General features: G+C 60.4%; 1 protein-coding gene across 2 annotated transcripts in view; it reads right to left on the bottom strand.

Annotated features, from left to right (window-relative positions):
• Nucleotides 1-13323, bottom strand: part of EEPD1 (endonuclease/exonuclease/phosphatase family domain containing 1) — a 75885-nt gene that overhangs the window by 2148 nt on the left and 60414 nt on the right. The window contains exons 4-7 of one of the 2 annotated variants that reach the window (XM_036230480.1): nucleotides 10708-10818; nucleotides 7356-7490; nucleotides 5362-5500; nucleotides 1143-1337 (exon numbers count right to left, since the gene is read on the bottom strand). In XM_036230480.1, the coding sequence (XP_036086373.1) occupies nucleotides 1143-1337; nucleotides 5362-5500; nucleotides 7356-7490; nucleotides 10708-10818 (580 nt within the window). The remainder of the gene's footprint in view (nucleotides 1-1142; nucleotides 1338-5361; nucleotides 5501-7355; nucleotides 7491-10707; nucleotides 10819-13323) is intronic. The other variant, XM_036230481.1, reaches the window with a different exon arrangement.

The following is a 13323-nucleotide window of genomic DNA, read 5'->3' as shown; positions in this document are numbered from 1 at the left end:
CCGGGGCGGGCTGGTGGCCGGGGCGGGCTGGTGGCCGGGGCGGGCTGGTGGCCCGGGCGGGCTGGTGGCCGGGGCGGGCTGGTGGCCGGGGCTGGCTGGTGGCCGGGGCGGGCTGGTGGCCGGGGCGGGCTGGTGGCCTGGGCTGGCTGGTGGCCGGGGCGGGCTGGTGGCCAGGGCGGGCTGGTGGCCGGGGCTGGCTGGTGGCCGGGGCGGGCTGGTGGCCTGGGCGGGCGGACAGCCTCGGTCTGGCCCGCCGTGCACTTCTGCCCTCGGCATCTCGCCTAGTTTCATGATTGTCACCCCCCCTCCCACCGAGATCACGTCCTTCGTCCTTCGGATCCTCCCACCACACGGTCCACTGGAAACCAGTGTCCGGGACGGGAAGTCCTAGCCCTGCGGCCCTCAGGCCTGGCCGCATGTGCGTCCCACAGCGGGCCCCCAGAGCCGGTGCTTTTAAAGGAGGAGAAGTCTCGGGGTGTAACGTGCAGCCGTGGGTGTTTACCAAACCCCAGACAGGACTGGGAACCACGGTTCTCGCCTTTCGGCGAAACGCCCCACTGTGACCTCCACACCTGTTTTCTGGCCCCAAACAGTAATCTCAGCAGGTCACTGGGATTTTTTTTTTGCGGGGGAGGGGCTGCTTTTCAGCCCTGAGGTTACCCATCGCACACACCCTGGTCCTTGTGGGCTCCCGTCTGAAGTACGGTGACACTACGTGACATGTCTGCTCGCCCGTAACGCTGCTCCTCAGAGCACCGGCGCGAGTCGGTAAACCTCAGGCCACGACGGAGCATCATCGGAGCGCGACGGCTCGAGGAATGTGTGCCGAATGCCCACGTGTCCTCACACAAGGGGGCGTGGCCAGCTTGGTGCGAATACGGCCCCCCACCCCATAACCGGGTCCCCATAACCGGGTCTGCCCGGGACACGCTCGGTGTCCCCTTGCCGCAGACCGGGGGATGCCTTGTCGTTACTTGTCACACCCACCTTCATTCCGAGAAGTGGCTCAGTCTGAATGATAATTACACAGGATAACCCCGTAAATGACCGCAGGGGAGGGTCACTGACTCCCGACTCGCACACGACCCCCACAACCTGGAACCGTCGGTCCAGACAGGAAAAGCCCGGGGCCTCCGCTTTACCTGTGAAAACCTTCTTTAAGCTTTTGCTGATCCACACGTTGTCCAGAGACTTGGAGCCCTGCGGGTTCTTGGTGCTGATGTTGGTGAAGGTGTGGGCGGAGATCAGGGGGTGGAACTTTTCTTTCCTCAGGATGTCGTGGTCACTGCTGTCTGGCCCCTGGCCGAAATCCCCTAAAACCACCACGTCTTTTTCTCCTGGAAGCAGAAGGAAGGAAGTCAGGGAGGGAGGAGGCTCTGGGCAGCCCGTTTCCGGGGCTCGCGAGCCTCCGATGTGACTCCCCAGGGTGAGGGCCGCGGCGTGGTTCTCATCCTTCGATTTTTCCTGACTCCTGTACGAAAGCCCCCAAACCTTTAAGAGTAGGTCAGTGACAGGCTTGAGAGTGAAGCGTGGTGTGATGCTCACAGCACCCGTACCAGCTCACGTCGTCCAAGCTCACGGCAGGAGGAGGCCTAGGAGCCTCGTCCCGAGATGGACAAAAGCTCAGCACACGCTGATCGGGCACAGAGGAAAGACCGTGAAAGACACAGGGAGAAGGCGGCCATCCGCAAGCCAAGGAGCGAGGCCTCCAGGAAAGCAGCTGTGCCGACACCTGGGTCTTGGACCTCCAGTCCCCGGAGCTGTGAGACAACATGTTTCTGCTGTGTAAGCCACCTGCCCTGTGGCATTTTGTTACGGCAGCTCTCGCTGACTAACGCAGGGCCAACGTGGAAAGCGTCTCTCTTTAAGTATTTTCAACATTTCTCCCATGGTCCGATTTACGCTAGAGTCAGCGGGGTAGTCACGGAAGGGCCGTGGACCCCATCGACTGCCTGGCCGTGACTTTGCGTTGTGAGGCTCCCCTCAGGGAGTCATGTGATCACAGGGAGCAGTGTCTCTGTCACACCTAGCAACGGAGGCTTTAAGGAGAGCAGGTCATACACGAGAGCCAGATGTCGCTGAGACGGGGCAAAGCTTTTTCCTCGATACGATGTCTTTCAGTAACAGTGGCCAGAGGGGAAGCGATCGAACGTGAAATGACAGAAGCCACCAGCAGAGGGCACTCGTGCACTGCAGAGGACCCTCCTCTGGGGGTGAGATGGGAGGGACCGCTTTCCGGCAGGCCACTGTGTGGCCAACGGATGTTCGATCCCCTTGCGCTAGGTGGGAACCACCTCGGCACCCAAAGCAAGAGAGACCACTGCCAACCCCCGACACGAAAGCTGCCTTGACGATAATATTAACAACTCCTTCCTGGCCAGTGGGAAGGACCATCCGCTGAGCCCTCACCGTGTGCCAGGCCCTCTCTGCAGGGTACGAAGCTGAGGCCTCAAGAGGGTGACCGGCCCACACAAAGTCACTGAGCCGGCCCTCAAGTCCAGGGCTCTTCACACGGAGCTACGATGGAGGAGCCGCGAGGACACGGTGGCTTGTGTCACAGAGTCCCAGGTGCCTGGACCAGGGCCCGCTGCAGGGCGGACACTCAGCAAACACGTGTGGACTAAACGAGTGAACGAGGCCCGAGAGAAACCTCAGAACTCAAGTGCAGTTTATTCTTAAAGGGAGAGAAAGATGCTACATTTATTGACCAGCAAGGAAAACCGAAAGTTATAAACGACGGAGGCAGAATTTTCCCTAGAATAAGAGAGATTTTTCTGGGGTGTAGACCTGAAGAGGTTTGGGCTGAAAAAGACAATTCTGAAACCGGGAGAGATGCTGGTTGTCCTGGGTCAATAAATCCAGCTCCGTGTAGCCTTTCAGGAATAAAAATAGCAGCTCTCTTATCTTTTATTTATGAAAATAAATAGCTCTCTTTTTGAAGAGGCGCAACCAGGATTCTTACAACTCAGCTTCTTTGGTCAAACCAGCGTTGGTGATGCAGTTCCTGCCTCCGAGAATCTCGGGTGTGCGGAGGCCTGGCTTGCCCTGGAAGGCCTCCCCCAAGGCTGGGCTCCTTTCTTGTTCCCTCAGTCCCCAGAAGTGAAGGGAGAAGGCTCGGGGCTGACTTCCTAGAGAGCCCCTAGATCTATAACATGTCAGTGACAATGGCAAGAGCAGGTCCCCTTGGAGGGATGGCCCTACGTAGAAGTCGGACCTCGCTGTGAGCCTCGTTTCGCTCTTGCAGAGCAAGCCCCCTGGGGGCTGAGAGGAGAAAGTGCCACCAGGGAGGGCTAGCGCACCCCCCGCTGACGGCAGCCGGACGCGCGTTCCAGACAAGGCAGAAAGGCCCAGAGTCTGCTCATCAGATCGGTTCTGTTTGCTCTGATGGAAGCCGGTGGAACAAAGGCTTAGTCTTTGTTTCGGCTGAACCGCCTAGGCCAGTCCATTTGCCTTGCGGCACCTCGGGCCGGCCCGGCCGCTTCCTAACTGCGTCGACAGTTAACAACGAAGATGCTGGTTCCAAGCAGGGGGACGACACGAGTCACTGTCCACACCTGGACACGTCAAGGCAGGGCAGGCTATGGCTCAAGAGCCCTCGGTGCCTGGGGACACTAACCTGCTCAGGATTCCTGGTGAACACCTGACCCCTCCCTGGACATCCGGGAAAACCAGGGCGTGCCTAAGGCCAGGGCAGTTATGGGCTGCCACGTGAGGAAAAGAACAAGCTTGGGGACAATGGAAATGGTCACACGTCTTAAGAGCCATCGAGTCACCCTTTTCACCAGGTTAGAGACTAACGGGAGGTGAACAGCTCCCCACGCAGCTGCTCCGTTTTTAGCCGAAAGACTCGTAACTTACGGAGAACGCTGGTCGCAGCGCATCTTGGTGGAAACGTTAAGGTGCGGATCGAAAGATGAAAACAACCCGAGTGCCCGCCGACCGAGGAAAGGGAAGCACAACGTGGTTCACACGCAGAGACGCACGCGGGGCGGCGTCGGGCCTGAACGAGGAGGAGATCCCGGGACGAGCCGTCGCAGAGGGAACGTGGGGACCTTGGGCCGGATGAAGTCAGCCCGACGCAGGAGGACAGATGCTGCGAGGCCCCGCTTACGTAGCCCCCGGGGGCCGTCGGATCCGAGGAGACAGGAAGTAGAAGGGTGGCCGCCAGGGGCCCAGGGTGGTGGGGAAGGGGCGCTAGTGTCTGGGGTTCGGGGTTTCGGCTTGGGAGGATGAGGACGTTCTCGAGACACACGGCAGTGATGGTCGTGAAACCACGTGAACTTAATGCCCCCGAACTGTACACTTAATGATGGTTAAGATACTAAGTTTGATGTTCTACATATTTTACTGCAACAACAACAAAAAATCTTTGTTAAATGTAAGACTGTGGTTTGATCAACTTTTCTATCCGAATCTTCACCAATCACCCATTGCGAGGGGCCAGTTTATCAAGGAAAAGGCTTAGAAAGCTACAGGACATTGGTCACAACTCCAAAATATGGCTGCGAATTCCAGGCTGTCAGCCCTCACCCAGAGGAGGTCGTCAGTGCTCCGAGAAGCAGAGCCAAACTGAAGACACCCCGTCCTCGGGCCGCGCCGACTCTCCCTTCCGCTAGGCCAGCCACGGAGAGAGAACCTTCCGGACTGTTGCGGGCAGGGCCTGGGAAGCAGAGCGCCTCCCTTCCTTCCAGAGTTCTGCCCTTTTCGATGTTCTCTTAATTCCGCTGATATTTTTTTGAGTCAACTCACGTCCTCCGAGCACCTACTATGTGCCCGGCATTTCCGCAGACAGGTCCCCAGCCCCGGGCGCCCCTGTGAGGCTGGCCCTGCCAGCGCCCCTTCAGGTGGGGCTTGAAGCGGTGAGTCACCTGACGCCCGAGAGCTGCCGAAGGAGCCACGAGGGGGAGCCAGCCCTTCCGGGGGCCCCGGGCCTTTCGGCGGCATCTGCGCCCCGCCAGGGACAAAAGCCCCACTTCCTGCTAATCGCCACCGATCGTCTCTCTTCCACAAGAAGAGCACGCGTGAATCTGCGGGCGGCCCCGCGGAGGCGGCCGAGCCCAGGATGCGCTGTCAAGGGGCACAGGGTCCCTGACTGTCCCGCACCCCCATCCTCTCCATCGAAGAGGAGCCACGAGACGGTACTGTGGAGCGTGCATTCTCGGCCCCCAGAGACGGCGATGTCCGCAGGCCCAGGCGTGGCCGGGCTCCAGAACATGCAGGGGTGTGACCTGCGCCCTCACCATGTGTTGCTGTTGACAGCCAGCCGGCCGCGGGGACCAGAGGGAGCCTGGAAGAGGCCGCCCTCCCCTCGCCTGCAGGAGCGGGGCTGCCGGCCCGACGCGGGGAAAGACCACGTCCTACCTTTCAGGGTTTCCTGCAAGGTGTGTGCGAAGCTGGCCAGACGGTGGCTGTCGCCGTGATTCTTGCTTGCGCTCTCACCCCCAGGGAGGCTCAGGGTTGCGAGGTGCAGGTTCACGAGGGTCAAGTCATTACTTCCGACCTGGTCCCCAAGAGGAAACAAAGCGTTAGGATCCCTGAAGAGCGTCATGCGCAAGGTTGACAAAACCAACTCAAACGGGGCTGGTTCCCACCCGCCCAGGGGACGGTGCGCGGCGGGCGGCCGGAAGACGTGTCCCCTTTCTTGTTCTATTAGTCCGAGCCTCCCCATGGCACCCCTACGCCTCCTTATGGTCTGGAAATCTGAGCACATCTGAAAATGTCAGGGTTTTTTTCCTTCCAAGCAACTATAGAGGAGGAGGAGGCTCTAACAGCTGGTTGTCAACAAAGGCCTGGAGCCCCCACCCGCAGGGCCAGCGCCCCCCTGCGAGGCCGAGGCTGCGGGGACCTGCCTCCTTCCCTGCCCCCACATTCCCCACCCCCCGTGTGTTCCTTTCTCTCTGGAGACCACTGGGCCCTCACGTCGCTCACTTTTACCCGATTTCGAACGCGTCCAGCACGAGAGCCAGCCGGGCGCGGGCAGCACAGGCCCTGCCAGCCCCGCGTCCCCAGGCGGGGGCCATGGGTGCCGGTGCAGAAGCAGGAAGACAGAGCTGGCCCCAGCTGGCCACCGCCACCGCCCAGCCCGCAGAGCTGCAGCGCGGCCCTGACGGCAGGCGGAGACAGAAGACTCCGCTCTGTCCTGCACCACTGGCCTGGCCGCGGGCGTGACGTGAAGAGGCCGAGGGCCCGTCTAGGGCGCCGCGTCAGAGGATTTGGATCATCATGGGACACACGAGCACTTTCTCACTGGCCATTAAGAACAGCCTGCCTTGTAGAGACGCTGGCTGGTCCCGACTGTTGCCCTGTGTGGCCAAAGCCAGGGCAGCGTGTTATATAAAGAGGGGACCCAGTTAGGAGGGTTTAAGGATGACGCCTGGGTGGCTCACACATCAGTCACATAGGTACACGCCCCAGGGTGCACGTGCTCACAGAATCCCAGCAGCTCTGCAGCTACAGGTGTGAGGCGCATGAGCCAGAGCCGATGTGGCCCCCACTCAGTGCATCCAGGGCCCAGCCCGGTCCTGGCGTTGGGACAACTCTCAGGCTCTGGAGCACGCAGGTGGGGGGCGGGGGGGGGGGTCCCACACCCCCGGCAGGCGGCTGGCTGGGCTCTGCGGCAAGGGGCCACTCTCGTCCAACCCCGTGACTTCACAGGGCCGTGCCACAGGGATAGGGCCGATTGGTTGCTGACTTGGTGACTTGGTGACCTGCTCTGGCCACTGGCCTCTGCTCCCCGCTGCTGCCCAGTGTCTGCTCATGAACCTGTCCCCGGGGCCGGGCGAGGCAGTCGGCTCAGTCCGCTGGCTGCTCCCGACTCCGGTGGACACAGACTCGCACGTGGGGGACGCCTCACCTGCAGACGTCAGTTATGGGCTATCCTGGCCCCGCAGCCCGGAGGACCCTCCTGAATCCCCTCAAACCCAAGTGACCCCTTGAGGGGTCCCCTTCTCCCTGGCAAGAAAAGAGTCCTAAGTCCTGTTGCCCGCTCGTCCAGCAGCTCCCAAACGCCCGGCCTCATTAACCAGGACAGCCGAAGGAACCTTTAAGATGCTTCTGAAAAACGAACCATCTGGGACCCCGTCTCAGAAGTCCTGCAGGGTTGGGGTCCAGGAGCCTCTGGTTTTAAGAACATCTCCCCCAGGTCGCTTTGATGTGTGTCAGTCTGGGAGACAGCCACCGATCTCCTTCTCGCCCAGACGGAGCCTGGGGCCCCTCCGATCTCTCTCATTCCTGCCCTGGCAAATTCACCAGCCAAGGGGACCCAAGGCAAACAGGTGAGGCTTCTCTGGCTCCCGGCTTAAAAGGGGACTTTTCTTTTTTAGAAGTGGACCTTCCTGGCAACATAGAGTGGGTACCTTGAATCGTGCGAGGTACGGGCTGGGACCTGCAGGCTTCCCATGCCCGTTGCCAGGCGACCCGTCCTGTGAGGCTGCATCTCTCAGCTCCACGCCGGCGGAGGCGTCCCACAGGAACCCCGGAAACCCAGCCCCCTGCAGGAGAAGACGGGGGGTTAGTTTGGAGAGCGGTGGGTCTGGGGGCTGGGGACGAGGAGCAGCGGCCAGGAGGCGATGGGGAGAAGGGCAGGCACCACTCTGGGTCACGGGGTCACACGCGCGGGGGCTGTTTCTGAAACAAAGCCACACCCGAAGCCACAGCCGTCCTTCCTTGTGCGCCCCACCCCAATTTCCCACATGGTTTGAGTTTCCCACGCATCTAGGAGTGACCGAGTTCTTCTCTTTTTGTGGGTAGGGGGCAGGGGGAAGCCCAGACTATGCTCAGATCGTCACATCCCACGAGGCAGCCGCTCCTACTTCTGTTTATGAGCTGCTCAGAGAGGTTAGGCAACTTCTCTAGCATCCCACACCTGGCAAATGGCAAAGCAGAGCTTCGAACATCGGAAGACTCCACGGGGTGGGTTTGCTTACTCGTCAGCTGCTGCTTGCAACAAACTGCCTGGTACCCGGTGGACGCTCCATAAATGTTTGCTGGGTGAATGGGGTCAGGGCTAACGGCCTCAGGGGCAGAACTGGTCAAGGCCCCTCGAAGGTGGCCAGGGCCCCACGCAGGGTTCTGAGCCCTGGAGCAGGGGCTGTGAGGGCCGGTGAGCGGGCAGACAAGCAGGGTGGTTATCGGCAGGGCCCGGGCCTGGTGCTAAAACCCTGCCGTCTCTGGCAGTCAGAGGGGCCACTCTGCTCTGCCTGCCCCGAGCTTCTGCCACCAGGGCCTGTGGATGGAGGACAGGGTCCCCCCCCCCCAGCCTAGCCTTGGCGGCTCCGCTGCCCCCAGCGGGATCAGCAGTGTGCCCGATGGGCCCCGGATGCTCGCTGTGAAAGGAGGTGACTTTGCACGACCTGAGAGCGGCTTCCACTGAGCCCCCAACCTCGGCTGGGGGCCCCGCCCCGCGGCTGGACGGGCTCAGCACCCACAGTGCATGGCACCCATGGAGGAGGAGGGTAGGAGAGACGGGGTCCTGCTTCACGAGGTCGATGTGCCCCCCAGGGAGCGGGCTGGGCGAGAACTGGAGGCCCCGGCTCTCCGCCGCGGGACCGCGTGGGAGCTGCTCCGTGTTTCCAAACCTGTCGGCTCAGGTGCAAAGTGAAGGGACTGTGATTTACCCGTCAGCCTCATCCCCCGGCTCCGCTCAGGTCGCCTGCTGCTCACGAGCCTCCAGGCTCTCGCCGCCCGGGGGGGGGGGAGCCCTCCGGGTGGGCTCCCTCCTGCCACGGGCGTTCCCAGCAGGACCGGGCCTTGTGGCCTCACCTGGCCGTGCATGCTGCTCCTGCCACCACGTGTCCTGACTGCCCTCCTGGGGGCCCCCCGCCCACCCCACCTCCGGGGGAGCAGCCGCACCTCAGTGCGGGGTGGTGGGAGCGGCCAGGCGTCGCAGCCGCAGAGCTAACGGGGGCTCGGCCTGCGCCCCACCTTGCAGCGACGGGGTGGCTTCTGGGCAAATGGTTTCGTCTCGCTAGATGTCCACGCTCCCAGAGGCGCCCGGACGCCCCTGCAGGTGGTGGAGAGGCGGCAGCTGCCGTGACCGCTTTCTAGTGTCTGTCCAGGCTGCAGATCGAGCCCTCTGACTTGCAGAGACAGTCTGTTAGACTCAGGCTGCGTTTAAAATGTTTTTGGATTATCTGCCCATGTTTAAACTCCAGGAAATTTCACATGAAAATCTAGATATTTGCATCTCTTGAGAAATCAGGAGATTTGTCCACATTGGGTCCACGACCCTCCACGGCAGCAGCTGGCTAGACCTGGACCAGCTGCAGCCCAAGCCGGGCACAAGCCCCTGCCCGACATGGCCAGGCCTGTGCTCTGTGGGTCAAGCACCCCAACGCTGGGTGAAGCACCCCAACACATGTTACCTGCTTACCCTCCCAGCCGCCCTGTGCTCCCACTTTGCAGATGAGGGGCAGGGTGAAGCGGCTTGACCTTGGGACTCCCGCCGCCGCGTGCTGTTGCCCAGCGGCCTGACACCCGGCCTGGAGCAGCGTTTCCTGTCTTGCCCCTCCCCTGGAGAGAGGGGCTCTGTCGGGCTCTGCGCGACCCCCGGCTTGCAGAGAGGGATGACGGGCAGGGCTGGGTCCTAAATCTGTCCTCACCTGTGTGTAGCTGGCGTGTGACCGTGCCTGGCACGTGGTGACCTGTCTAATGATTGGTCGAATGGATGAATAAGGAAGGAAATGCACTATGAGAGCCTTGTGAACCTGCGTATGTGTACAGAGCTATTTTTAAAAAGCAAGGTGATGTTATGATTTCTATGTGGACTGAGAGGGCAGAGCCACGGGCTAGAGTGGTAAAAACGTGACCAGTTTTTGTTCCTAGCCTGTTAATGTCATCGGCTGTCACCTACAGTGACCACCTGCACCCCAAAACATAAAACCCAGCGAAATGAGATTTATATCACAGTTTTTAAGCAGCAGCTAAAAAGAGGGCTTATTGTCCATAAAGGACTGGACACTTTTAATCCAGTATGCGTTTGTAATTTAAGAGCCCAAATCTCAGCGTCACTTGTACAAGTGCCATTTGCATGTGTTTGTAAGCGTATTTGATAGACGGGAGATAAAAAAATAGAACATCTGCATTTATAGGAAAATTACATGATGACACCGTTTCCAACTCATGATTAATTTTAAAAAGTCTATTTAAAAATCTGAACTTGATATTGCACACTCCACATGAGCAAAAACTGTCTCTGCATACGTAAGGATGAAAATGTTAATACACTGCAAAGACAGCACGTGGTAACGCTGACGGCAGAAAATTCAAAATTAAAATCTGTTGAAAACTTGCCCCCCCCCCCGCCACATTTCCATGTGCGCAGTTTCTACCACCGGAGGCAAACGCTTCCGGCATGGACTCAGCAACTCTGAAGTTTTCAGTCAACGAACCTGGCTCTCCTCAAACCTGGCAGACGCGGAACTGCAGGAAGTGACTGTGAGGACCAAGGACAGATGTGCCCCCTTCGCTGTCCCAGCTCCCGCCCCCTCCTCACCCCCGAACCCGTATTCCCGCGTGGGCAGCGGTCCACTCCCGATCTAAACACGGACCAGGAACCAGGACACCTGGACGTGGATGGCGACCAGGGGCGTCGAGGCAAAGCCGCACGGCGGATGCGGCAGAGGAGCGTGCCTAGATGATGCCGTGGTTAGGGCAAAAGGGCGCCTCACTGCAGTGGGAAGCGAAGGCGAGCCCGGCGGGCGAGGGTACCTTCTGCAGCGGCGTCGAGGGCAAGTCGGCGACCACGGCCTTCCAGCTTCCCCGGGGCCCCTTCCACTTGCGGATGTTGGGCAGGACCGGCTGGTTCAGCTCCGCGCAGAACTGCAAAGACAGCACAGGTGGGCGCGCGCTCCCGCCTGGAGCAGCGGCCGGGGAGCCGCGACGGGCGGGGAACAGGCGCATCGCCCTGTTCGGAGAGCGTCCGGCTGTATCCCGGTGGTCCCCACGGAGACCCAGCCCAAGCACCACGAACCAGAAGACGCCCTGTCCACCTGTGACACGTGCAAACGCCACCTGGGAACTCGCAGCGCACAGTAAGCAATTCTTCGTAGCGTTCTAGCACAGAGAGTTCACAATGGGTTTTCAGAATCTGTTTTACCCTGTGGATTCCAAGTCCCAGGGGGCCCGGATCAGCACCGAACGCAGAAAAAAACATGGTACGTTCCTTGAGGGTGCAAAAACCGACCCCAGCTTCACCCTAAACTGCTGTACTGTTCGCCTTGGTTTTCTTCCGAGAAGGAAGCCCCACCGTCGTGGACGGCGACCATGCCCAGGTGTGTGCGAGGGGTGGTACTTCCTGCTGACCCGTGTTCCTCCTAAGGGGGTGGGAACTGCAAGGTGGTCCTATCCCCAAGGCAGAGTAGAACGGGGGGTCGAAAATCAACAGACTTCAAGGGTGTAGACCAGTTCCTCTAACTCATGCCCCAAAAACAGCCCGCCTCCCGGGGTTGGATCTTTTGAAGGGTCCCAGAATTTGGCAGATGTGGGCTCAGTACATCTGGTACCGCCTCTTCCTGGGGATTTCCTCATCTCTCTGCTTTCTGCATCTCGAACATTCCCCTCATCCTCAGGTTTCCTGCTGGGCACGTCACTGTCTCAAAGGCCCCCAAAGCTGGACCTGCAGCTCAGATGTCTCTCTTAAGTCTTCAGTCGTTATTTCAACAATTGGCCCTGAAAGTCTGCACAGAACCACAAACCCAGCAGGTCCCAAAGGAACGGGCCATTCCTTCCCCGACCCCATCTCAGTTCCCGGCACGTTCGTCCTCCCAGCGGCTCCGGCTCGCCCCTCTCCTTCCACACCCCATCTCTCCCCCGGCCCCGGCCCTCGAGTCTGCTGTCACGTGTCTCTGGAGCACCCTCTTTCTGCTCTGCAGTCGCCCACTGTGACCTGTCACAGAGCCCCACCTCCTCTCACCTGCGCCGCTGGCCGAGCGGCTAAGACGTCTCCCTGCCTGTTGCCCGACCCACCCCCGTCGAGCCACTGAGCGAGCTGCGAGGGCCAGGCCGATGCCCCTGTGCTTCTCAGACCGTGGTCCAGGCCCAGCAGCATCAGCATCCCCTGGGAAGCTTGTCAGACACTCCCTACGCCTACGGCAGACCTACTGGACCAGAACTCTGACGTGATGCCCAGTGACGTGTCTCCAGGAGATGCTGATGCTGATGCCCGCTGAGGTTTGAGAGCCACTGAGGCTGCCCAGATCCTCCCCAAGTGTCTGCCCGGCTTCGGGCAGGGCCGTGGGCAGGCGGTCCCTTCTGGAACGCTCGGCCGTGGAGAGCCGTGCTCGCGCCCAGGTTCCTGGACGGCTCACCCCCAAGAGCTGAGCGAGGCCAGCATCTAACGGCCTGTCCCCCACCACGGTGCTCACACAGCAAGAGGGGAGAGAGGCCCACGCGCGTGCCGGGCCAGTCACTTCCGCGCCGACCAGCACCGTGGAGAGAATGAACGTGGGCGAGGCAGAGTGCTGTAGGTCGTTCTGCGGCTCCTACGATCAGAGGCTTCGTGTCTCCCCTCCCCCAACGGCCCCGCCGGAGCCGAGTCACCTTTGCAAAGCCCGCCCGGCCCAGAGCACAGTGCGCTGTGACACTTTCCAGCCACCTGCGGCGGACCAGGGGATTCCAGGGAAGACCTCAGTCCTCACGTTCGCGTGTGACAGACAGAAGTGGGCATCTGCTCCTTGGAGCTAATTATTGAAATAATTGCCCCAGTTTTAATCTGGCTTTGAGTGTGCCTGGGAAGTGTTGTCTGTGGGGTGGGTCGTCAATCCTGCCCGGCGCCAGGTGCCTGTGGACAGCGCCGTTCCTCACGGGGGCTTCACCCAGGATGAATCCCCTTGGCCAGCTGGTCCTGGCCAGTAGCCATCCTTGGACCAGCAATGAAGCACTTTGGAAAATGCAGCTGGGATCTATCAACTAAAAGTGTAAGAAACCAGCGAGGAAATGCACTTCACAAAAAATCCGATTTCCTGCTGGGGAATCATTTGCTTGCTGAGTGATCATTAGGGCTGAATCCGAGAATCACTGAAAAGGAAAGTAGCAATCCACTGCCCACCTGGGGCCTCACTGTCCTCCACGCAGGGGACCCAGACCCGGGCTGCGCGCCCACCTCTCCCAGCAGGCATTGAGAGGGGGAGGAGGGGGGAGGGGCGCTCTATTTTCACAAAGCCTCCCAGGTGATGAGCCAGCCAGCCAGGTCTGAGAGCCCCAGCCCCAGGGGCCCACCTGCCGCGCTGGGAAGAGCCACCTGCAGGCAGCAGAGACCTCCTCTCCGCTCCGCGTCCCAGGACCCTCAGATACCTGAGGACAGGTGGATCTCCCGTTCACGCCCCA

Source organism: Rousettus aegyptiacus, unplaced genomic scaffold (assembly GCF_014176215.1).
Source record: "Rousettus aegyptiacus isolate mRouAeg1 unplaced genomic scaffold, mRouAeg1.p scaffold_m13_p_13, whole genome shotgun sequence".
NCBI classification, from domain to species: Eukaryota; Metazoa; Chordata; class Mammalia; order Chiroptera; family Pteropodidae; genus Rousettus; species Rousettus aegyptiacus.
Note: the sequence above shows the minus strand (reverse complement) of the source record. Positions and strands in the feature narration are given on the sequence as shown.